At 46.1% G+C, this 26,458-nt stretch overlaps 1 protein-coding gene across 6 annotated transcripts in view; it reads right to left on the bottom strand.

Annotated features, from left to right (window-relative positions):
- TBC1D15 (TBC1 domain family member 15) overlaps window positions 1-26,458 on the bottom strand; it is a 607,052-nt gene that overhangs the window by 459,180 nt on the left and 121,414 nt on the right. For all 6 annotated transcript variants that reach the window (XM_078678245.1, XM_078678222.1, XM_078678231.1 and 3 more), the window contains exon 3: window positions 12,489-12,563. In XM_078678245.1, coding sequence (XP_078534371.1) covers window positions 12,489-12,563 — 75 coding nt within the window. The remainder of the gene's footprint in view (window positions 1-12,488; window positions 12,564-26,458) is intronic.

Here is a 26,458-nt window from a genome sequence, read left to right on the forward strand (position 1 = left end):
TGGCAATTCTAAGAGGGCAAGTATACAGAAGCATAGGTAGCAGCAAAGCATCTTCTCTTCTCATATGGCAATTAATCAAGAATCTTCTGTGATCATCTCCCACCAGAAAACGAAACAAGACTACATTCACACCAGTCAGGAAAGAAATTGGAACTTTGCTTTGGCATTTCAGAGGGGTTTCGGGCAAACTTTTAATATTCAAAGCTGAAGCTGGCTTATGTTTACCTGTAGACTGGTGGATAAACAACAGCACCTTGACAACTGGACCATAGCAAATCCTGGGCCCAAGTGAATGTCTAAAAACTGAAAGACATGCATGCTAGTGCTAAATAGGAAGAACTGTAAATAATACAGAGTATGACCAGAAATGGTGCAGGGTGATTCAACTGGGACTGTGCGATTCTTGCATTCCCAAAACACCTTTAGAGATGGGTCAAAATGTTTCTTACCATCACAAGCTGAAACAAGCATTAGAAATGCAATCGGGCTCGGATTTATGTGAGTTTGAGCTAATGGCATTGTAAATGCCAATGTATTGTTGCTATGTGTTATGGAATGTGTTCATGTGGTGTGTACTGCCAGTGATCTCCTTGTGAGTGTGAGAATATTGCACCGTTACTGCCTGTGATGTCCTTCTTGTGAGTGTGAGGAGCTTGCACCTCTGCTGCCTGTGGTCTCCTTGTGAGTGCAAGAAGATTGCACTGCTGCTGCCTGTGATGTCGTTCTTGTGAGTGTGAGAAGCTTGCACCACTGCTGCTTGTGATGTCCTTGTGAGTGGGAGAAGCTTGCACCTCAGCTGCCTGTGGTCTCCTTGTGAGTGTAAGAAGCTTGCACAGCTGCTGCCTGTGATGTCCTTCGTGCGAGTGTGAGAAGCTTGCACCGCTGCTGCCTGTGAGTATGAGAAAGATTGCATTGAGCATCTCTGTGCTGTGCCTGTTCTTTGTAAGGGACTCTTGCTCTGTTGCTGCTGCTGCCTTGGCACAGTACCTGCTGTGAGTGTGTAAGGGAAGCTTGCACCACTGCTGCTTGTGATGTCGTTCTTGCGAGTGTGAGAAGCTTGCACCTCTGCTGCCTGTGGCCTCCTTGTGAGTGTAAGAAGCTTGCACTGCTGCTGCCTGTGATGTCGTTCTTGTGAGTATGAGAAGCTTGCACCGCTGCTGCTTGTGATGTCCTTCTTGTGAGTGGGAGAAGCTTGCACCTCAGCTGTCTGTGGTCTCCTTGTGAGTGTAAGAAGCTTGCACAGCTGCTGCCTGTGATGTCCTTCTTGTGAGTGTGAGAAACTTGCACCGCTGCTGCCTGTGAGTATGAGAAGATTGCATTGTGCATCTCTGTGCTGTTCCTGTTCTTTGTAAGGGACTCTTGCTCTGTTGCTGCTGCTGCCTTGGCACAGTACCTGCTGTCAGTGTGTAAGGGAAGCTTGCACCACTGCTGCTTGTGATGTATTTCTTGCGAGTGTGAGAAGCTTGTACCTCTGCTGCTTGTGGTCTCCTCGTGAGTGTAAGAAGCTTGCACTGCTGCTGCCTGTGATGTCGTTCTTGTGAGTGTGAGAAGCTTGCACCGCTGCTGCTTGTGATGTCCTTCTTGTGAGTGGGAGAAGCTTGCACCTCAGCTGCCTGTGGTCTCCTTGTGAGTGTAAGATGCTTGCACAGCTGCTGCCTGTGATGTACTACTCACTACTCTACTCACTACTCTGCACTCACTACTCACTACTCTGCACTCACTACTCACTACTCTACTCACTACTCTAGTCACTACTCTGCACTCACTACTCTACTCACGACTCACTACTCTACTCACTACTCTACTGACTACTCTACTCACTAGTCTACTCACTAGTCTACTCACTAGTCTACTCACTACTCACTACTCTGCACTCACTACTCTCCACTCACTACTCTACTCACTACTCACTACTCTACTCACTACTCTCTTCTCACTACTCACTACTCTGCACTCACTACTTTACTCACTACTCTACTCTACTCACCTCACTACTCTACTCACTACTCTGCACTCACTACTCACTACTCTACTCACTACTCTACTCACTACTCACTACTCTACTCACTACTCTACTCACTACTCACTACTCTACTCACTACTCATTACTCTGCACTCACTACTTTACTCACTACTCTACTCACCTCACTACTCTACTCACTACTCTACTCACTACTCACTACTCTGCACTCACTACTTTACTCACTACTCTACTCACCTCACTACTCTACTCACTACTCTGCACTCACTACTCACTACTCTACTCACTACTCTACTCACTACTCACTACTCTACTCACTACTCATTACTCTGCACTCACTACTTTACTCACTACTCTACTCTACTCACCTCACTACTCTACTCACTACTCTACTCACTACACTACTCACTACTCACTACTCTGCACTCACTACTCTACTCACTACTCTGCACTCACTACTCTACTCACTACTCTGCACTCACTACTCAACTCACTACTCTACTCACTACTCTACTCACTACTCTACTCACTACTCTACTCACTACTCTACTCACTACTCTACTCACTACTCTACTCACTACTCTACTCACTACTCTACTCACTACTCTACTCACTACTCTGCACTCACATCTCATCTCACAACACTTACGACTTGAAAGCGCTGCAACAAAAGATGTTACAGTTAACCAATGAATTGGTACGCAGTTTACATACATAGGAAGGATGGACATTTACGTTGGCTTTGCTTGTTCTTCCTATCAAAACCGATGTTCGCAGCAAGAGTTTAACTCAGTGAGACATCTTGCTGTACATTATGCATGTTAGTGCTTACAAACTACTGTATTCAAACTACGTTTTGAAGTGTTCTGCTCTGCAGTGCCCTGTATGACCTCTGAGCCCTCCATTGCCATTTGACCCGCACTAAAGTGCACAGGTGCACATCCCCTCCCTGGCCCAGGGCCTGGGTTATTGCCCTGTGTCCTTTATGTGCTGCGTACAAGTGCCTAGATCTGCTTGCGTCCGTTCTGCCGTGCCATGAATAGGCGCTGGAAGGAAGCGTGTCACCTCTACATTCATTGTGTAACAGTTTGTTCTAGCCTAGGCAGCAGTGTAGCTCACTGTATGTCTTGTGCTGTGTCATGCTGCACTGCATTCTGCAGCATTGTCTCCCATCTCATTGTCTCGCCTAGCCGGCTTTTCAAATTTTGGTTATCCATTTGTTGTTGAAAGTGATTCTCCCCGCCAAACCTCACAGGTTATTTGTTCGTCGCTGCATATTTGTTCTAGTGCGGAGAAGGGATGTTCTTGTGCAAGATCCTTGTCGATAACACCTACATCCGGTCTTCGTCCGGCTTTCCAGTTCTGCATCTGCAGTCAATGCTATTGGTCTTTGTCTGTCTTTTAGTTTTCCCAACTCTACTTTAATGATAATCAGCATTTCATCTCGCCACCGTTAGAAACATAGTTGGTCTCGTTCATTATGCAAATATCCAGTTTTCTGTGTTTCATGCAGCCGCAGCCCGGTCAGCTTGGCCTACCCCAGGTGACAGGAGAGGGGGGGAGGGGGAGGGGGAGGATGGAGGGGGGTTGAGGGGGGAGGAGGGGGGGGGAACTGGAGCACTCTCAACCCAATGGGCTTTGCATTATTTCTTTGGTGTTTTTTTAGCTGATCTGAGCCATAGTTTTCATCCGTTTATAGTGCCTGGTGCGTTTCTCAGTGAAAAGATTTGTTGTAGTTATTAGTTTTCACAGGTGCTCGGTGTGAGCTGCTATAACGCATATTTACGTGCTCCGACTTAAAGCATTTTTTCCTTGTAATCCCCTCTAGAAATGTCCTGGCCTTTTTGACATAATCCGCGAACTCCTTTTGGCCCGTGTTTTGGCAAGATAAGAGTGTTCCTGCTCGAAATAGTGTGTTATAAGAATACATAATCCTTGTATCCCACCTTCTTAAAGATTGATGGAGTTTTGGCAGCGCAAATCACGAACAGCTTGGATCCGTGTGCTGTTTTGTGTTTACACAGGCGCTCCTCGCATTGTGATGCTTTACAATTTCAGCTTGGCAAACCGGTGCAGACTAGAGCGCCTCGCAGTTCGGTGCTTCTGCTGCCGCTGCCCTGCGCGTGCCCATTACCCAGTGCGGATGGGCTCGGGGGCCATACGGGAGCACAGCGGCGCTGCTGCTGCCACTTGCACGTCCCCATAAACTGCAGAGAGCACCGCAGCACATCTACTGCTCCTGGCACGTGCCCATAAACTACACACTAAATCAGGCGGGGAGACGGGGGGTGAGCCAGAGAGCGGCAGAGCAGCTCCCCGGGCCGGCAGGAAGGAGCCGCACATCGCGTCTATGCCTGTGTGCACGTGAGGAGGACGCGCGCCAGACAAACACACTGCTAGATGGTGAACGCGCGCACACCATCTGGAATGCATTACACGGCCACCCTGACAGCTCCTAATTATAATTAATGTACTTCTTTGCGCGAGCACGAACGAAATATGCCCAAGATGCGGAACAAAACTACATTTACCCTATCACTTCAAGCCTATTAAAACGACAACACAACGAAGACGAATCACTGGCCAGATGACAGAACACGCAAAGGAATGTGTGGAATTTTTCTCGGCCAAAGCCCTAGGAGATACTTCTTTTTTTTCTTCTTTAACATTAGTTCTCGAAGCTCCTCCCACTTTCAGTGGGGAGGAGTCCGAGCCCTAAAAAGGTCCTAGCTAAATAACCTCCTGCTGGAAGAAGTACAGATCAATAAAAAACCTCAATCGCCATTGCCTTCGCAGAAATATTTAACAATATCCAAGGCAAAATAAACCTCTGTTCCGTGACTTCTTTGTCAACATAAAGACAAATCTGCACTGAGTTTTATGATGAATGAGATTTTTCTAGTAGTCCATGTCACTCAACATGCAGCAACTTTAGCAGCATGATTGCTTCTACCTTTTCTTTAGAGATGGTAATGTCCCTTACAAAACAGACCTACTTCTCAGGACTCCCTCTGGTCTTTGAAGCATTATACACACCAGTTACCACTGTAGAACAGTCTGAGAATTTCCTGACAGGAAGATAGAAGTGTCCCTTTTTTGCTCGGCCCTTGCAATAATTTTGATATAAAAAAGGTGAATTGCAGTTTCTTTGTAGAACTGGCTGTCATTCTTTAAGGAGTGTATGCATCTTTCTCCATCTTCACTTAGTGTTCACACTAGTCTTCACAGTCGCATTCCAAGCCAAAGTTGGGCTTGAGTCTAAGTTTCTTATGGTTCACACTCAGGGGTTAACGGGATCCTTTTGTTGAAGATTAAGGAGGATGACTGGTCTCATAGCATGCACCCCAAACAAAGAGCTTAAGGGATCCATTTGGGAAGTCATTACAAGACCTCATGCGCCTCGCAGCTTCTTAGTCCAAGGCTTCAGTGACCAAATGTATCATCTAAAAAATGCAGACAATTTAAAAAGTGGCAGATATTGATGGCTGCATCATCTCCCCAGAAAGAGATGGCTATAGATTGCAACAGAACTCCGTACAACTTTCAATAGAAGCAAGGGATGAAGTGTTAGAATAAGGCTCTGCTAGGGAAACAATCTTGCAAGGAGGAAAAGATTATCTGGCTCTTATACTGGATATGTGAGAATAAAAGATATCCAAGAGATAAGCTTAAGTAGACATAAGGAAGAGTTCTACCTTTCCTCCATCCCAACTCATCAAAAAGACAGGCACTCAAACCTACAAAAGTTCTGGGTACAACTTTAGCACATTTTGGTGAGGAATAGCATGCTTACGTGTCTCTAGAAAAGCTGCATAAGTATGATCAATATCTTTACAATATTAATCTAGACTGCTGTCTAGAGGTCCAGTAGAGGCACTCAGCAGAATTAAGCAAACCAACAGCAGTATAAGAATGGACAAACAGCAGGCATTCTCTACATCCGATCCTAAAACCTACTTCGGTGAATTCACCTGAATAGGTCACTACACCCATTATTTATTGCTATTGTTATACAGTATATTTTGTTTTACCGCTGTCAACCTCTCCTACCAACACAGGGAGACCTTCTCATGTTTCACAGGAATGATGAAAAGTCAATGATATATATAGCTGTTTCTCCAGAATTTTACTGCATCTTTCCGTTTAGGTTATGTAACATGGAGGATTAGGAGCATTCTTACCTTCTCAAGCTAGCTTAGTGATATCCTCAACAAACCTCAAAACTACAAATTAAGCGGTTATCCACAGGTGCCAAAATATTTCCCTGTTTTTAACAGCACTTGTTACAATTTAAGACTTCCTGCAGGAATGTGGAGGGTAGTCGGCTGACTGCCTAGAAGAGTAATGACAAACTGCAGTACAATAAGGTAGTCATGCTTTTCAAGAGTGAAGTGAGGAAAGTTCATCAATCATTCTATGCATCTACGATTTTGTTGGCCAAATTTCCGCTAGAGATATTTAAAGTTATTCAAGAACTGTGTTGAGGGGGAGGTCGCAATCTGCTTGGATAATAATAACTCTGTAACTACCATGATAGAGGCGTTCAATGTTATCTGCCGTCAGGTCAACTTAGACCTGACCGTAAAGAAAAAGCCTTATACACATAGGGGCCCCAAATGGTTTGATTCAAATTGTTCCAAGGCTCACTCAATCCTCCTGAAAGCCTTAAAAAATAAACCAAGAGATAAAGAACAGATAGCATCACTGAGGAAACAATACAGTTATGCTATCAGGACGAGGAAATCCGAGATTAAAAAGGAGGCCTGGAATGACTTATTGTCGCCTGATATACAGAGAGATAGCGCGAGATTTTGGGCGATAATAAACCATCCATATTTTGTGGGACTAGAGAAGCAGAGAGCAGACTGCACCATACCTGATGAACAGTGGGTCACACATTTCAGTAACATTTATAGCTGCCCTGATATCACTCCAGGCTGTGGAATGCAATTCACACAAGCAGTAACCACCATCTCTCCTTTTAGCATAGAGGAGGTGAAAAAAGCGATTAATGACACACTCTCTAAAAAGGCACCGGGGCCCGATGGGGTTCCCCGCATATTTCTTTAAGAGTGCCCCTGAACTAAGCGCCAAAATCCTCACAAATATTTTTAACGCTACAAGGGATTTTATTTTTCCTACTAGCTGGGCTAAGTCCACCATAATACCGATTTTTAAAAAAGGACAGAGAACAGACCCGGCCTGCTATAGGCCAATCTCTCTCATTGATTCCAGTGTTAAAATCCTGGGGAGAGTCCTTTTAGCAAGACTGACTCAGCTTTTAGAAGGGAAGGGTGCCCTATCAAATGCACAATATGGTTTTAGAGCCAAAAGAGGAACTTTAGATCAGTGTCTAAATTTAGAACTGATCATAAATAAATATGCAATTGCCAAGGGGGGCTCTCTGTACATGGCCTTCATGGACCTCTCCTCAGCTTTTGACCTGGTTAACAGTGCTAAGCTGTGGGGGGTCCTTTTGACCATGGGCATTGATGCTCCTTTGGTTGGGTATCTGGCCGAGTTACATAAAGATCTTAAGACCTCGGTCAGAGTGACCAGGGAAGGAAGATGTACTTGCCACTTTAAGTCAGAGAGGGGGGTCAGGCAAGGGTGTATCCTTGTCCCCCTTCTCTTCACTCTTTATATAAACGATCTTGAGGCAGTCCTGGCAGCTTCCCATACCGACATCCCGCGTGCAGGTGAGACAAAGATACCTGTCCTCCTGTACGCGGATGATGCTGTCCTCTTGGCACGCTCTGGAGTGGCACTAAACAAACTCCTTTTATCCTTTGGGGATTTCATGTCCTCGTTGGACATGAAAACCAATGCAGAAAAATCTCATGTAATGATTGCAGGAGCCGCAGGCAGGAAAAGAAAGTCGAAAACATTTTTTTGTGCTGGGAAAGAGGTTAGGAGAGTTCCATCTTTACCTTACTTAGGAGTGACCTTTGATGAAAAGGGCACGTGGGGCCCCCAGCATTCCGTTAAAAGCAACGCTGTGGCAAGAGCGGCCGCTGGGTTGCTTGGTTTTGCTAAAAAACTTGGAGCCCGCCCCATGGAAAGCATTATAAAGGTCTACAAAGCTAAATGTTTGTCGGTTGCCCAATACGGCTCTGTTATTTGGGGGTACACTAATCATGATAAAATCCAGAAAGTAGAAAATAAATTTCTGAGAACCCTGCTTTCTGTCCCTTAATCGACTTCCACCTATATAATACACACAGAGCTTGGACTGGGCTATATTACCGACATTTTAAAACTAGCCCCAGTTATTGGATGGCTGAAAATTTGGCTCAACCAGGAGCTCACATTAAATCATATTATCTTTTATATCTCACTGATTTTAATACTTTTAATATTTATGCATAACTTATTTTGTACATTGTGAGTTTAGGGTTTTTTAACAAAATATTGACCTGTATTATTATGTGTGCTGATGAAATGTTGTCATGTATTAATGCTCGTTCTTTTATGATTTTTAATAATCGAATAAAGATAATTAACTGACTGAACTGTGAAACAGCTTAAATTTGGGCTGTGCTTTTTAATTTAGGTTTACATCCATTTTAAGTAAAATTAAGTCAATGAATTTGTATGGTGCCAAAAACCTGGGGGTATGAAGCAGCATCACATTCCACAAGTTTGACTTACCTAAAATAAGTATAATTTCAAGTGTCTTTCAAGCATAAACCCCATTCACTTCCAAGTTAAGATGGAAGCTTAGTGCTCTAACTAATTGTACAGTCCTCCTACCATTTGCTTTCTGTCTAAACGCAGAGACGATCAACAGGAGTCTTTCTTACAGCCTCAGCAGTCAACCTGGAGCAGAGGGCCTCAATGTATGGCTCCAAAGGTATGGTCCTACCTGATGAGAGATGTGACAGAGCACTGTTAGGACAAATAGCCAGTAGACTAGAACAACCATCTGGGTAGCACATTTCTGCATTTCTTTAGCAGAACGTTCCGACAAGAGGAGTTTTATTTTAGCCAGTAAATTAATATGGCAGCCACAGCTCTTTAGACAATTAACATGTCCTTCCATTGATAGCTGGCTGCTCAATAAAATAATAATCTGCTTAACCCTGCAAGAAAGCTCAAATTCAGCATTCCCAACTTTCTATGTTTTGCGAGTGCTATTCATACACTTTATGACAACACTGGTATCACTTGAGCAGGAGTCCACTCGTATCCAACTTTAAGATAAGACAGCTCTTGTAAATCCAGGTTTGAATCTCCACAAATAAACTTGACAACTGGGCTGATTCCTTCTCAAAGCTGCCACTCTGGATCAGCACTAGCTATGTATCATTCATGTAAATGTGCAATCCTGCTCCTGTTGCTAATAGATATACTAAGGTGCGATTATAGATGCCAAATACCAGAGGGTAAGAAGGGAGTCCTTGGGCACTCCTCAAAAGATGCTACAGCTGGCACAGTGGTACAAAAGGGGGTGGTGATGGACGGAGCATCTGAATCAATCAAACACTCACACCCAGTCAAAAGATCTGGGTTTAATCCATTACCGTTCTTTAGCCCACTCTGGCACCCCAGTTCAGACATGGCTATATGCAAATTAGTCTGACCCTGTGCCTCATGGGAACAGTCCAGCCCGAACTGCCAAGCCATGCCTTCCCTGGACCGGAAACAAGCTTCCGAGGACCGGTTTCTGGCATTCCAGCCGTCTTCAGCCCGGCTTGCTTGAATCCAGTGGCAAAGTGAGCAAGGGACTCACGTCTGAGCATACCCTGCCACACTTATGGCGGCCAAAAGCGGTACAAAAGGGGGTGGTGATGGACGGAGCATCTGAATCAATCAAACACTCGCACCCAGTCAAAAGATCTGGGTTTAATCCATCACCGTTCTTTAGCCCACTCTGCCACCCCAGTTCAGACATGGCTATATGCAAATCAGTCTGACCCTGTGCCTCATGGGAACAGTCCAGCCCGAACTGCCAAACCATGCCTTCCCTGGACCGGAAACAAGCTTCCGAGGACCGGTTTCTGGCATTCCAGCCGTCTTCAGCCCGGCTTGCTTGAATCCAGTGGCAAAGTGAGCAAGGGACTCACGTCCGAGCATACCCTGCCACACTTATGGCGGCCAAAAGCGGTACAAAAGGGGGCAGCTGGCACAGTATCACCACTACAACACATTTCAGGTGACTCAGAAGACTACTTAGTTGATGGTATCAAAGGCAGTTGATAGGTCAGGAAGCACTGAAAGCACTTCAGAACTTTCTGCTGCCCTCTCCAGCAGTTCAAATGTCTAATAAAGCTTTCTCTGTCCTACAGTGGAGCTGGCATCTCTTAAAGGTCCCCATGTAAGCCACTAGCATGGGGATAAGTGGAAATCTGTTCAGTCACTACATTTTTCAGGACTAGAAAAAAAGGTATCCTAGCAATTGGTGGTTAACTGGCAAGAAGAGCAGAGTTCATAGAATGCTTCTTGAGCCCAGGAATAATCCAGGATTGTTTTAGTTAAGTACATATCCCTCTGCCTAAGAGCAGTTCACAATCTGTGAACCAGAAGGGGCCATCTGTTTAAGAAGGAAAGGTCATATAGCTCACATAAGGACTGGGTAGGACTCACTCCTTTAACACGACCCTCAATTTCCCTTTGCATAACTTTTCTAGATGGAAGGTACTATAGTACTGGACTGGCAGAATTAGTTCCGAATGGAGGGTAGAAACAACACTTTTAGAAGCCGATGTCAGAGTAAACGCAATGATTCTGTTGAATTTAACAGCAGCTTTGTACACTGTTGACCACAGCTAACTAAGGCAGAAGTTTTTTTTGTTTGACATCACTATGGTAGAAAAATATTTTAACAGTTTTTTTCCAGTCTATTGCAGAGGGCCTCTTTTCAACCATGACGTGGCATTCTTAAGAGATCTGCACTATTAGCAGATGCTCATCCAGAGCAAACCTTCTGTCAATTCAAATATTGTGTTGTTTTATTCTTGCTTTCGCCACTTTGTACAGCGCTCTGATACCCGTAAGGGTCATGTTCGCGCTTTATAAAACTTTTTAAATAAATAAATATCAGAAAAGTTTGTATAGGTGGCAGCTCCTTTTCACTGCTGAATACATACCTTATGGAACTCTTTGCAAGCAATTCTTCAGCAAAATTCCCATTTGTGGCAATTAAGTCCAAAAAGGTGGGCTTCCATAGAGGCTCTCTTCCTTCCTTCCACAGAAACCGCCAAGAAAACTTACAGGAGGTTATGTGCACAATAAAACATTCATAATAAACATAACTGAAACACTCTCTCAAGGACAACCATCAGCCACTACTACCCCATGCAGTGAATAGGACTGAAGCAGGACTGACCCTCAGAAGAGAATCGGCTGATCTACTCAATCCCTGCCTGGAGCCTTTAGCATTTGAGGAATACGCATCTATTCATACAGTAATGTGAACTATATAGCCAGAGAAAAAGGTTATCAGGAGCCCTTCAATAAGTGGTCATGCGACCTAGTGTTTCACACTTAGAGAAAGGTTTAACATCACAGTAAGACACGAGAGTCCTCCTCAAACCTCCCCAACACACCATCATGCATTAACTAAAACAAAAAATGGAATGCAGAGGCAAGATTTCAAAATTATTTCATTTTGACTAGCTTTCAAGGCACTATATAAGTTAGTGGGTCTCAGTATGTAAACAAAAGGGTGCGATCACGTCAACATACAAGGCAAAAATATTCAAGTCATGAGCAATTTCCAACATCTGCTGTCTGGGTGAAAGTACACCACTGAAGATGCTAAATAATTGATTAGGGAAGCATGCAATCTTACAAGGGTACATGGGACCAAGTAGAAAAGCAGCTATTTAAAGTATCCCATCCCTAGTTGGCAGCATATTGGCTATTGGAGCGAGGAAGGAAGTAAAAGGTATGATCTATAAAAAGTTAGAAGAAAGATGGCAAATGTATGAAAACCTCAAAAGCCCTAGCTTGTCAATCAATAGCAAGCCCGGTTCTAAGAAAACACAACATGAGTTGGCCCCCTTATGATACCACCTATAGAGGAGGAATATAATGCCACTGCAGTGAACAAACATTATCCTGCTAGGTCTATACTGGAGTGTAGGAGAAAGAGAAAGTGACAAAGAGTGGCTTTGCCGGAGGCAAAAAATTAAAACATGAAACCTGATCATTCAACAAATGAGGTGCAGCAACACAACGCTAAATATCATTTAATGGAACTATAACATACCTGCCAAGGTCCTTTCAGAAATGCTAAATGAGTTAGAGAGCAATTAAAGAAAGAATTCTCTTTAGGCAGTGAAATAGCTGAGGAACATATAAAGGCAGAGGCTAGTACTCCAGTTTTAACTTATAATTGCAGAATACCGTGTGAAAATAGAACAGACCGGTAACACACAATTTAAAATCCAACCAGTGGCTGGATAATGAGAGCAAATAAAGTTAGCAAACAACAAACTTATACTGATAGTTTGTGGACACACTCAAAGTAAAGTACTGCAATCACAAACATTTTTTAGCATACCTTCCCGGCACAAGGAATATTGGTAGAGTCGAAATTATCATCTAATGGTTTCCAGTCAACAACTACATCAGCCTCCTGGAATAAAGACATAAGAAAAAAAGTTAACTTACCCAAAGGGTCTTTCTTCCATTGCACAAGTTCAACCTTTAAATATAAGCAATCCCAATGGGGTTAAGTCACTCACATTCAATCAGGGTTGATCCGCAGCAGTATACTTACCGGTCATAAGCTTGTGTGCCTTTACCATAGAATATCCCTTAATCCACCCTACATTCATTTAACGCTAGATTTTTAGAAAAAAAAGTGATATGCACTCAATGTAGGAGTTACTTACCTTCGGTAACTATGTATCTGGTAGAGAGATGATTCTAGCCGCAGATTCCTTCACGTAGAATTATCCCCAGGCATGAGACTGGATCCGGAAACTTTTTGCCACAGCATCCCTGCGCGCCCGGGGTGGCATCACGCGACTCCGCTCAGGCGTCATCCGCGTACGTGACGTCAGTGAGGTCACATAAGCCCCACCCCGGCGAGCCTATGTCAGTTTTCAACTGAGAACTTTTCCGCACCACAACGCTGGGCCACAATACAAAAAACTGTGGGAGAATGAGAACAGTGTGCAAAAGCATTTAAAAAAGAGAAAGACACCATAAGGAAGTGTCAAACTGCAGTGTCCAAGGGCAGGGGCAGAAGGAAGAAAGAGCAGAGCCACGAGCAGCCACCCTGCCAGTACGTAGACAGCCTCCCCCCGTATCCCCCGGAGACAAGGAACCTGCGAAAAAAGTCATGACACATGTAGCAGGCCAACAATCCTCACCCCGAAATAAGGAATGGGAGCCAGTCCCAAACAGACGGGAACAACCAACCCCCAAGCCACCCCAGCATAGAGCGCAACCACCCCCAAGGAACAAGGGTGAGGCACGACCAAAGGACCCCAACTCAGAGGTTAGCAGAGGGGCCAGGACCCCTAGCAGCAAGAGGAAGGGAAGGGAGGGCAAAGATTGAAGGCAAACCTCCCAAAACTGGAGCAGCCAGAGCAGCGGGGCACAGGAGCATCGTAACCCCAACTTCCAAAGAACCAGAGAGGAGGAATGAAGAGCAACAAGACGAAGCCACCGTCAAGAGCAACAGAAGGCACTCACAGGAGACATAGTCCCCCACCGGAAGGCGACTACCGAAGACCAGCACAGGGTCCTCGCAGAACCGGGAGGAAGGGCGGGCCTGAAGGAATCTGGGGCTAGAATCGTCTCTACCAGATACATTGTTACCAAAGGTAAGTAACTCATACATCTGATAAAGACTACTAGCCACAGATTCCTTCACGTAGAATAGATACCCTAGCGATACCCACGGGGAAGGAGGGTCTGCGAAAGGACCTCACCAGCCTGGACAGGACAGAGGGTCCCACAGGGAACAAGACCTGCGGACCAGGGAAGTAACCTCGTACCTTCCAAACAAGAGCACCTCCACAAGCCGAACACCAGTGATCACAAGAGAGATGGAGGAGGAAGAAAGAAGACTGAAGAGGCCCTACACTCACAACAGAGGAACCAGGGGCAAGGCCGGAGAGGCCGGAGTGGCCGAGGTACTCCACTGCCCCCCCCCCCCCCCTCCACCTTCCAAGGCAAAAGAGCTTCCAGCCAATACCAGGACAGGCAGAGGAACAAGAAGAAGAAGCCTAGAGGACCCAAGGAACAAGGGAAAGAAGGCAAGCCCACCCAGAGGGAAGGCAACAGGCCAGCCAGAATGGCACTGATAGCCATAAGCCGCCAAAAGCTATAACACAGAAGCATCCCAGCTCTCAGGATAAGAGCAGGAAGGAGAGGAAATGCTCGGACACACCATCGAAAGGGGCCGCGCACACGACCTCAAGAAGCAATAGCAACATACAGAAACGCCATGGAGAACAGGCGCCCGAAGGAGACCAGAACTCCCCATCAGAGATTAGCTATATAACAGCTACCACTACCCCACATACGGTACGTTAAGTCCCAAGACATGGGAACTCACTTTGGAAGAACTTTAGCAGCAGAAGAATAACAAAAGAGTCACAGGGAAAAACAAGCATTTACAATGCAACGGTCTCGGCATTGCAAAAGTTAGAGCTATTAGCATTGTAAATGAACGCGAGTTTAAGGTCTTGACATTGTAAATGACAAGGTCTTTTATTTATGTTTTAAAAACCAAAACATAAATACAAATCATTGTCATTTACAATGCCAATAGCTCAAAGTCGCGTAATATGTATGGCAAACTACAGTAGCCTCCTGACGAGTGCCCTTTCACTTAATTTTTTACAAATGAAAGCCCTGGCACTTTTTTTTTTACAAATTAAGCACGGGTGGTGTCTGTGTCTGCATGGGAGTGGTGGTGTCTGTGGGTGCATGGCAGTGGTGGTGTCCGTGTGTGTATGGCAGTGGTGGTGTCTGTGTGTGCATGGCAGTGGTGGTGTCCGTGTGTGTATGACAGTGGTGGTGTCCGTGTGTGCATGGCAGTGGTGGTGTCCGTGTGTGCATGGGAGTGGTGGTGTCCGTGTGTGCATGGGAGTGGTGGTGTCCGTGTGTGCATGGGAGTGGTGGTGTCCGTGTGTGCATGGGAGTGGTGGTGTCCGTGTGTGCATGGGAGTGGTGGTGTCCGTGTGTGCATGGGAGTGGTGGTGTCAGTGTGTGCATGGCAGTGGTGGTGTCCGTGTGTGCATGGCAGTGGTGGTGTCCGTGTGTGCATGGCAGTGGTGGTGTCCGTGTGTGTATGGCAGTGGTGGTGTCCGTGTGTGCATGGCAGTGGTGGTGTCCGTGTGTGTATGACAGTGGTGGTGTCCGTGTGTGCATGGGAGTGGTGGTGTCCGTGTGTGCATGGGAGTGGTGGTGTCCGTGTGTGCATGGCAGTGGTGGTGTCCGTGTGTGCATGGCAGTGGTGGTGTCTGTGTGTGCATGGCAGTGGTGGTGTCCGTGTGTGTATGGCAGTGGTGGTGTCTGTGTGTGCATGGCAGTGGTGGTATCCGTGTGTGTATGACAGTGGTGGTGTCCGTGTGTGCATGGGAGTGGTGGTGTCTGTGTGTGCATGGCAGTGGTGGTGTCCGTGTGTGCATGGGAGTGGTGGTGTCCGTGTGTGCATGGGAGTGGTGGTGTCTGTGTGTGCATGGCAGTGGTGGTGTCCGTGTGTGTATGGCAGTGGTGGTGTCCGTGTGTGTATGGCAGTGGTGGTGTCTGTGTGTGCATGGCAGTGGTGGTATCCGTGTGTGTATGGCAGTGGTCAATGGTGCAGACACGCGCATGCTCCTCGGAAATTCCCGGTGGAGACAACTATTCCGGGAAGTTGGCCAAGGCCAATAATGTAATTAGCAATGGGAAATATAAACAATGATAAGTTATTTCACTTATTAACTTCTCCAAACTCTTCTACAGGTGTAAAAAGACTGCTAAATAAAACAGAACACAATTTATAACCGTGTAAAGGTATATTTAACTGTCGAAACAACTGCCCGAGAAAATAATGTGAAATTTTCCCATCATGGTTTCATAAAAAACGTTGCAAATCAGTGTTTTAAATAACTTAACAGATGTGGCCAGGGGAAATTCCTAGTGTTTACCGGATGCGTGCCTTGGGATTCGACCCCCATCCCTCATTCATTCTGGAATGCCAGACCCCCTTCCGATCAGTAGGACTGCGCCCAAGGACACCTGGATTTCCGATTGAACCACTTAAAATGCCTTTCTTATCTTTCTCTAAATACCCGTGTGTGCCCTTTCGTTCAGGTGTGTGAAAGGCGGGGGTGGGTCGACGTGTTGATAGATGACAGACACGCCGGTGGGGGTCACTCTTACAACAGCGGGAAGAACAAGGCTCGAAAAAAATAAGTCTTTTAAGCGATAATGGGGATGGTGAACCTGAGGAGATAAAAGGTGGGGGAGGAGTGGTGGAAGTGTTGGGACCGAATGTAAGGAGGAAGGCGGCAACGGTCAAAAGAGGCCATATGAAGAGAGAGAGAGGGGCAGAGAGGAAGGGAGGGGCGTGTGACTGAAATATGGGGTTAATGAAATGCTGCAAGACTACTGCACGCCGTAGGGATAACATTTTCAGTCCTGTGCATTCATTATTTACTACTTAACTTCCAAGCGTATGGCTGCGTGCCCTCCTTTTATTCGTACATAAATCTATTAAATGATGTGACTTGTATCCCTGGGTCACGTCAGCGTAACCAGTTACACTGTCACTAAATACCTGAAAATATCGATTGTGAAATGGAAAACTCTGGGCTCGACACGGCATCCCTGGTGACAAGGTGTCACTTTGGAGACCGGGCAGTCATATGTATTGTGGCGATAGGTGAAAGAAAAAAAATACGAGACACGCTGGAGCGGGATGCAAGAACTAGAGAAGCAGGGAGGGGTCGCGAAAGAGGGCGATGCAAACTAGAAACAAAAGCGCGGGAACAAGGAAGGATCGAATGAAAGATTGAAAGGAGGGGGCATCTTATGCAAAGCGGAAAGTACAACAAGCGTCCGCGAACTTGAAAAACAAGGACGTCACTGTTACTCACGAGCCCAGCAGCCTCCCCGGAAGTCAGGCAAAGTCGCCTGTGACGGGGGCGGGGCTGCGTCCGGACCGGAAGAGAAGGCGGAGTGAAAGCGTCTCGCGACGCCAGAAGGAGAGCGGAGTCCCTCAGAATTCACCTGGTAAGTTGAAAAGGGCTGCGGGGGGGGGCTTGCTTCCCTCGTTGTGTGTGTGTGTGTGTGTGTGTGTGCATGTGTGCGACGGCGGGGGAGAGGGGGGAGCGCGCGTGTGTGTATGTGAGGGGGGTGGGTGTCTGTATGTATGTGCGTGGGCGCTTGTGTGTGTGTGTATGCACATGCTTCGCGCGGCTAGCTGAGACCTAAAAACACCCCCACGGAAGTCTTGACAAGCAGCCCAAAGAAAAACAGAAGGCCTAATCTCAGGGCCAAGTCTGTGTAACAACTCCAGCAAACACACACACACAGTCAACAAGGGGCCGTCCAGCAGCCAACAATGCCAAAGCCCCAGCAAGGAGGACTCAATGGCCAGAAAACGGAAATCCACAACAAGGGCAACCGGCCCAAGAAGGTCCAGAACCAGCTCACCTCAGTAGTCACTGAGGAGGGGAAGACTCCTGCAAGTCACACAGTGCCGGGGATCGGAGTGGAGCCAGAGCCGAAGTGGCCAAGGGGCAGCGGGTCCGGAACGACACCGACTCGACCTCCGCCAAGGCAACCACCTGCGTTGAGGAACGAGAGGGACCAGGGGAGTGACACGAAGCCCTCTGCCAGCCTCGGCCCAGAATGTGGTGGAGGTTGCCCGACGACCCATGCGGTGGTGTCAGGACGATTCAACCTCCGACTCGCCCTCCGATGAGGCAGCCGCCTGCGGGAGGGACGGGAGGGGCCAGGAGGGGGATTAGGGGTCCCCACCCAGCCTGGACCCAGAGCGGGACAAGGAGAGGTCACCGACCCCTGTGGCGCTGCTCGGAGGAGCAGGCGCTGGAGGCATCAGCTCAGCCGTGGACGAGGCTTTCGCCTGCCCAGAGGGCCAAGCAGGGCTCGGGGATTCGACCAGAGCCCCGGCGACCTCCTGCGACACGACAGGGACTCCCGCTGGAGTTTGCGGCGAGGCAGAGGCGCCGTGGTCTGAAGGAGGGACCCCCGAGGGGCTGCAGCCCAACAGCACCATATCCTCCAAGCCTGGATCCAAACCAGTCTGCGTTGGCGCCGGAGCTGCCGGCAGCGCCCTGGAGGGCCCCGTGCAAGGCAAGGGACCCGCAGATGCCCCAGGAAGGGAAGGAGGAAGAGACGCCAGCGAGGCCTGCAAAGCCGCCGCGAATGTCTCCATCTGGACTCTCGACGCCCCATCACCGGGAAACGGTGGATAGGACGACACGCGGGCCGCATCACCCAAGGATAGCTCACGCCCCCAGCAGGCCGAATACACCAGCTCCCTGGGGACAAACTGCAACACATACCCACTGGTGAGCGACGCTCTCGCGACATCGGAGAAGGGCGAGGACGATGACCACTGCCGTACCTGAAGCCGTCTGCTGAGGCTGACCGAGGGGAGGAAGCCGACCTGGAGACACGTGTCGAGAGTAGTTTCATCCAGCGCTCCCGCCGCAACTTCGGCTTCAACTGTTGGCATGCCTCACAATCAGTGGTGCCGTGATCCTCCCCTAAACACCACATACAAATGAGGTGAGGGTCTGTTGCCAACATAAGACGCCCACAAGACGTGCAAGTCTTGAAGCCCGAAGGCATTTGCACACTGTTCCACCAAAAGAAGAGACAATGATGAAGAAAGAAGGGCCACAAACAGGCCCGTAGCGAAAAGAAAAATACGGACATAGGCGCGCCAGGGTGGGGCTTATGTGACATCACTGACGTCACGTATGCGGACGACGCGTGGGCGGAGTCGCGTGATGCCGCCCCGCCCCTGGTGCACAGGGATGCTGTGGCAAAAAGTTTCCAGATCCAGTTTCACGCCTGGGGATAATTCTCCGTGAAGGAATCTGCGGCTAGTAGTCTCTATCAGATTAGGTGTACATGTATGCTGAACACCTCAATATATTTGGAAGTGTACAGGAGGAGATTGGGCCACACAAATGTTTTACTTGCTAACAAAGTGGAAATAAATTCTTGCAAGTTCAAAGTTTCCCTAAACTTCAAATTTTCCAAATGGAGACAAGGTATCAGAAAATGACAAGAGAAAGCCGCATCAAGCTTTGAAAACTACAATGTTTATGAATATCTTGAACACACTCCATAATGACTTTAAGGTAAGAAGCCGTGGGGCGGTTATGTAGACATTGCTTTATTACTTTTCATTCATAAACACTTGCACACAAAGAAGTAAAGAAAGTTTTGCAGTCATGTTTCTTCACAAAATGTCAGCTAACACTGACATTATATTGATATTTTCCTCTAAAGTCTCTTGACATTTGTCAAGGTTTTGTATATGCAGTTTTCCAATGTCTGTGTTGCGAAAATTACCTTCTCCGACGAGTCACCCCAATTTTTTTGCGTTCCTCCTCCTCTTTTTCTGACTTTTGTTTTGTTGGTTTTAGGACTCTGGGTACTATACCACTGCAGCCCAGTGCTAAAGTGCAAGTGATTTCTCTCCTAAACATGGTAACAATGGTGTATACCCGATTTGCATATTTAGGTTTCCTGTATGTCCTTTGTAAAATAGTGGGCCTGCAGTAGTGATTGTGCCACCCACACAAGTAACTTTTCAAACCTGTCACAGGTCTGCCATTGCAGGGCCTGAGTGTACAGTTTATTGCCACTTCGACTTGGCATTTAAAACCACTTGCGAAGCTTTAAACTCCCCTTTTATTACATGCAAGTCAATCTTAAGGTAAGACCTAGATAGCCCTACGGGCAGGATGCTGTGTAACTAAAAGGTAGGACATGTACTTGAACGTTTTACATGGCCTGGTAATGACAAAGAGCTCGATTTGTTTTTCACAACTGTGAGGCAGGAACTCCTCTCATAGGTTAGCATTGGGAATTCCTTAAAACACTTAAGCTATTATTCCTGATCATCAGAAAGGAGTAGCTTCATCAGGTTTCATATCTTTGGAACAGTAATGAGAAATCCTCTTTAGTTGTAAAGATAAATTTACCATTACTATTTTAGAAATGCCACTTTTAGAAAGTGGACATTTATCAGCTCTTAAATATGTTTGCTTTGTGGTCTATCGCCAATACACGTCTGGGCTGGGTGACAGCTACACTTTGTGCATTCCCTCTAGACAGCCACAAACACAGGTAGGGTAGGTGTGACAGAGAACTCATCTAAATCCGGATGGCCTTGCCTGGACAGGGGCTTTTACTTCACTTAAATAGGATTTCCTGTCCACACACAAAGGACTGATTATCCCCACAGATAGCGTGGCAGACGGGACTGGGCTAAACGGAATACTTGTGTACGTCAGTGAGCTGCCTTGAAGTAACCCCCACATCAAAGGCACATTTGGGTAGAAGAACTGGGGCTCTGACCTTACCAAGAAAGTACCCAACTGGACCTGTGAAGAACTCTGCCAGGAATAAAGACTGCTGTGCTACAAGGATTCCCACTCTACTTGACTGACAGTCCCAAAGAACTGCTTCACTGCTGTGTTGATCGGCCCTGCTGATCTCTGCCCTGCTGACGACAAAGACTGGACCCATCACACTTGAAGCCTGAGCGACTAAAAGGGCTTGCTGGCTTGCCTCCTGTTTCTGAAATCTAAGGGTCAAGGAACAGTTCCTAGAACTCACCTGGTGCTGCCGGACTGTGCCATCTAGGCGTCCCACCCTTGCCTGAGGTGCCCCCTCCCGTCCTGGGCCTTAGAATTTTTTTTTGCAGCTGTTTCTTCATCGAGGTCGATGCAGCAGCAACTATGCACCGATCGGTACCGACACGTCGCCTTAAACGCCGACGAAGCGGCTGCTCAACAACAGTGACTCTACAGCCGGCGTGGCTCAACGACGACAGACACTGCGGCTCAACGACGACACAGTGCCTGCATCGTACAGGGGTTAGTCAACGAAGCTTCTATCGGCTGTGTGGATCGGTGCCAACGCTCGACTCCATCCACGGGATCGACCATGACACAGCACCTCTAGACTCCTCGCTTTGAACCTTGACACTTTGCTCCATTCAAGGTACTTTGTTAATGGGACCTGTCTGAGTCCTGTAGCCAGTCTGCCCTACATCATGGTCGGCCGAACTTTGGATTTACCCCAGTCTAGCATGACTTCAAGTAACATTTTAGAGCTATTGACTTCTAAGCACTATTTTTGGCTTATTCTTTAAGAAATCACAACTCCTGTCCTACTTATTGGATTTTTGTTGTTCTGGTCTTGATTTTCTGATAAAAATACTCTATTTCTCTAACCCTGTATGGAGTCTTTTTGTGGTGTTTTTTTGTGTTAGTGGGTGGTAACACACAAAAACTTTACAAATTGCCTCTTTAGAAAAGCCTGCCTGCTCTGTGCCAAACTACCAGAGGGTGAGCATGGGTTATCTTTTAGTGTGCATCTAGCTTACCCTGACTAGAATGGTGGTTCCTGCTTGGACAGGGTGCATACCTCTGCCTACCAGAAACCCCAGGTCTAACAGCCTGCATTTTCCTCTTTGGGTTTGCTTTCTCTCCAATTCGAATATCCTGTTTTTTCTTTTCAGATTTTCTCTCTCCCAATGTGTGTATGTGTGTTCTCTCTCTGTTAATTTTCCTTTTTGGGATCTGTGAGGAGATTAGGTATTGAAAGTGTAGGCTTCTGCTGGAGTACTCCTCATACTTGTGTTCTGACAGGAGGAAGGATAATGCTGGTGTTCAGTCCCTTTTGCAGTCCCATTCAGAGTGCCACAAATTGCATGCCACCCCTTTCCTTTCTTGTGCCTGCATTATATCCCGGGCTTTGAGTTAAATAACCCCAAATCTGAAAGGAGCAAAGGAGGAAGGATGGTGCTCTCCCCCCTTGTACAGTCCACCAAGATTTTGGTTTTCTGCCTTCTAATCTAAAGGGATATTCCTCCATTCCTTTGTGCTGATGATAACACCCCAAAGTACTGATGGCTCAAATGTGTTGCTGGTTTGGGAAAAACCATTCCTACATTTTGTGAATGCAGCCAGAGAGGGACTAAACTCTTGGGATCATCTTTCCTATCCTGGAAATACACCCTTACACATCCCTTGATGTTTCGCCAACTCCAAAATACTGGGTATATGCATGCAGGCGCTGGGCATACGACTGAACTTCATAAACATACTCTTTTGTGTGTGAATCTGACATATTAATATGATGAACACCAATACAAAACATAATTTAATGTGTGCGAAATTAATATTACAAATTTTGCACTGCTATAGATGTTAAATGTGAAGCTGACGTATTACACATCACTATATTTTGATACCTATGAGTGATGCCATTTGAAAAATCAAGGGAACAGCATTAAGGTTGAAGTGTTGCGCCTTATATACTATTTTCAGCTCAGGACCTTAAGATCTAGTGTTACGAGTATATTAACCAAGACAATCAAATACATATGGGAGCAGGGTTGTCTATGTACAAGTGTATGAATGTATGTAATGCACAAATTTGCATTACATGACTATATGATTTATGAATGCCTAAACAAGCAAGTCACAAAACAATACTCCTAAAATCCTTTAATGCTTAGAGCATCTCCCATGCAACATTATTTGTGTGATTTGAAGACAATTTTGCCTTTTGACTCTAAGAATTTATAAAACCCATTAACAATACAGTATTAAATACTAGTGAGGATGTAGCCGTTCTTGAAATGCGGCAAAAACGCCGACACATGTAAAGTGGCAGACTTTAAAAAAAATATTTTTCTAAACACAGAAATCAGCAATCGTACTCAAGCAGAGACTATATGTAATTTACCTGGAATAAAATATCTTCTAAAATATTTCTATAAAAACAATTAAACAGGACAACATAACATAACTTTATAATGTCCACCAACTCTAATTAATTCTATTATGAAAATTCCAATCCACTAATCTACTGATAATCCGTTTATAATACATTCTAAACATTCTCGCTGGTTTAATTGTTAGATAAGAAAGGGTAACGCATTTCAATGAATATTCTCTTAAACCTTCGCACAGTACTAAATATGGTTATGTTTTCACAAGATAACACAATCACATTAAATTCTCGGCACAGAGCAGAACCAAAACTATTTCTAGCAAGGGCCAATCAAGATGAATGAGTATGAAGATAACTAACACGAGCAGGATTCCATATGATAACTGGCATCACTTACTATAAAAATAATAAATGAGCTTGTATAGTGCCTGGTTACACTGACTAATGTGTCCCCGCGCTGCAGCGTACTTGACCCGCTCTGTAACAGTAAATCTAAGCACGGTGGTGAATCTATATCTTGAAGAGCCATGTTTTTAGTTTTTCCGGAAGGAGTTTTCTGCTGGTTCCATCCGAATGCTCTACCACCCATTCTTGCTCTTTTGATAACTGGGATTTTAACCTGCCCCGTCCCAAGGGCTCTAGTGGGAGTATAAGGTGACATTAGACTAAGTAAGTAGATAGGTCCCTTTCCCTGCACGATGCTATGACTGATACAGAAGGCCTTAAAGAGAATTCTAGCCCTCACTGGAAGCCAGAGCAGGGCAGCCAGGGCATTCTTGGATGAGGCTCTCCTGGGGGAGCATCAGAACAAGGCGAGCCACTGCGTTCTGAATGAATTGTAATCTTTGAACACTCTTACCACTGGCTCCTAGGTATAGAGCGTTCCCATAGTCCAAGCGGGAAGTCACTAATGCATGGACTAGAGTTTTCCTGACTGCTACGGGGAGCACATCCAGGATCTTACAAAGGCCTTTCATTATTCCAAAGCACTTTTCGGCCACCGTCCTGATATGGTGATCAAATGAGAGCTTGGAATCCACCACATCCCCAAGTTCTTGACCTGGTTACTGGGGGTGGGAGTGGGGCCCAGGGTCTGCGGCCAACACCTCGATGACCATATTCAAGGAGCCTTCCCCACAATCAGGACTTTCGTTTTGCCGCCATTCAACTTTAAACAGTTATTTGACATCCATCCTGCCAGCTCCTGTAGGCAGGTGGAGAGGTTAGTGGCTGCCTCTGTATGGGATTGAGATAGGAACACTACTAGTTGTGTGTCATTGGCATAGGACGACACTAATGCCGTATTTCATAATGATGTCTGCCAGAGAGGCTATATAAATATTAAAAAGAGTAGGGCTGAGTATGGAGCCCTGGGGAACCCCTTGAGCCAGCCTGATTCTCTTGGAGTAATACGGTCTTTGGGACACTTGAAAGCTTCTGCCCTACAGAAAAGATTTTAACCACTTCCAGGCCAGATTATCCAGGCTTCCTTCCGCGTTGTAGGAGTATTGGATGGGCAACGGTATCAAATGCGGCGCTAAGGTCCAACAGCACAAGTGCCACCGTCTGCCCCTCATCTACGTGCCTGCATATGTTTTCTGTAGACATAAGTAGTGCTGACTCTGTAGAGTACATGGCTCGGAAACCCGATTGCGTAAGATGGAGTAAGCCGTGCTGGTTAATGTGCATCGTCAGTTGAGTATTAACCACTTTTTCCACTATTTTAGCGAAATATGGCAAATTACACCTGGCTTTTTTTATAGGGATAACCACTGCTTCTTTCCACCTTTGTGGGACCACCCCTGAATCAAAGGAGCGTTTTAGGCGATATCTAATGTAGGGGACTAGTACCTCCATGCTTGCTCTCAGATTTTTATGTGTCGCAGGATCCTTTGGGGAGCCGGATTTAATACTCAAGGCTGTGTTTTTGAGATCCTCGCAGGTGGGAAGGTTAAATCTATAGAGGCAGAGAGCTTCCTCCATGATGCACTCTCTAGGCTACTCCGTTCCCCCATTGCCAGCCTCCTCCGGGAAGGTGGAATAAATCCTTGACACCTTCTCTGAGAAGAAATCTACTATCCGGTTGCAGGACTCCACTGAATCGGTGCTAGGAGCTGTGGTTCTAGCCAGTGAAGATAGATCCTTAAAAATCACAAATAACTCCCTAGAGGAGTTTTCGGCTTGCTCTATTTTTGAGTTATAATACGTGGCCCGAGTTTTCCTTATGAGCGAGTGGTAGACTTTGAGGCCAGTTTTATATTTGGCCCTCCTGTGCTCTGAAAAGTCTCCTCACCAACTTCTTTCCAAACGCTTACATGAGGACTTAACCACCATAAGTTCTTTGCTGAACCAGGGGGAAGATTTTGACTGTTTCCTCAATGCACTCGTGGCCCATGGGTCAGCACTATCTTGCGCCTCAGTCATCCTTTCGTCTAGCGCGTAAAAGGCAGATTCAGCATCACTTCCAACCGGTGGACCGCCCTGCTGGAGGGCGTGATTGAAATTGCCTGCTGTGAATCCAGCTAATTTCCTCTGCAGTCTCCCTGTTCTTGCCTTTTTCAGGGGTGGAGCGTTAGGAATCCTGGTGCTAAAAGGGATCATATAATGGGCTATCCATGGGACTGCGTAAGGTTTTTCAACCTTTAATTCCCCCCAGTTGGCAAAAATTGGATCTAATAAGTAGCAATGTCAATGGGTCGGGAGGGCGGATTGCAGCACCAGTTGTAGCGTGGCCAGCTCCTGAGAAAGCTCTTGCACTGTGGTATTATCCCTAGCATCATCGTGTAGGTTCAGGTCTCCTAACACCAGTACAATGTGGCCTGGTAGTCCGTATATTAAAAAACCTTTTATGACATAATTCACATCCACCATTACAGTGAAGAAGCATGCCTCACTGGCTTCAATTGTCACTGGTTCTAATGAGCATTGTACCGATAGCTTATGAATAATAGCTATCCCTCCCCATGTTCATTATACGATCAAGTCTAGCGATCCCATAATTCAAAGGGAGAGCCTCAAGAATTTCTGGTGCAGAGACTTCATTCAACCAAGTTTCCGTCAGAAACATGATATCCGGATGATTTTCAGCCAGGTAATTGTGAAGCTCGTATTTGCGCTTATTGAGGGATCTACAATTGATCAATATCATTTTTAAGATCCTTATCCTTCTTATCCTTGTTAGCTTGTATCAGATTGCCCGCCATCATAAAGGGACAGTGGCTGCTCCAATCATTTAACTCAAGGCGAATGTAAACCACAAGAACTCTGTCCTCACTTAAGTTGGAAGTGCATTGGTACCTAGTTCTTATCCTACTCTATACACTCTTACATTTCATTGCTATTATTCCTTGATCTGGACCTTCCTTAATCCGGTTTGTAATGTGTCCTGATGTCAAATGTTTTTGCACCTAGAAAACTGGCAGTTTTTATGGTGTATCACGATCTGCGTTTTGGATACAGCACAGCCTTCTGCTAACAGTGAAAGCAAACATTCAACAAGGGTAGAATCTTTCATTTGGTGACTTAAATATTTTATTCCCTGAAAAACCACATGTTGCACAATTACTCTCATTAAAA

Source organism: Lissotriton helveticus, chromosome 1_1 (assembly GCF_964261635.1).
Source record: "Lissotriton helveticus chromosome 1_1, aLisHel1.1, whole genome shotgun sequence".
Taxonomy (NCBI): Eukaryota; Metazoa; Chordata; class Amphibia; order Caudata; family Salamandridae; genus Lissotriton; species Lissotriton helveticus.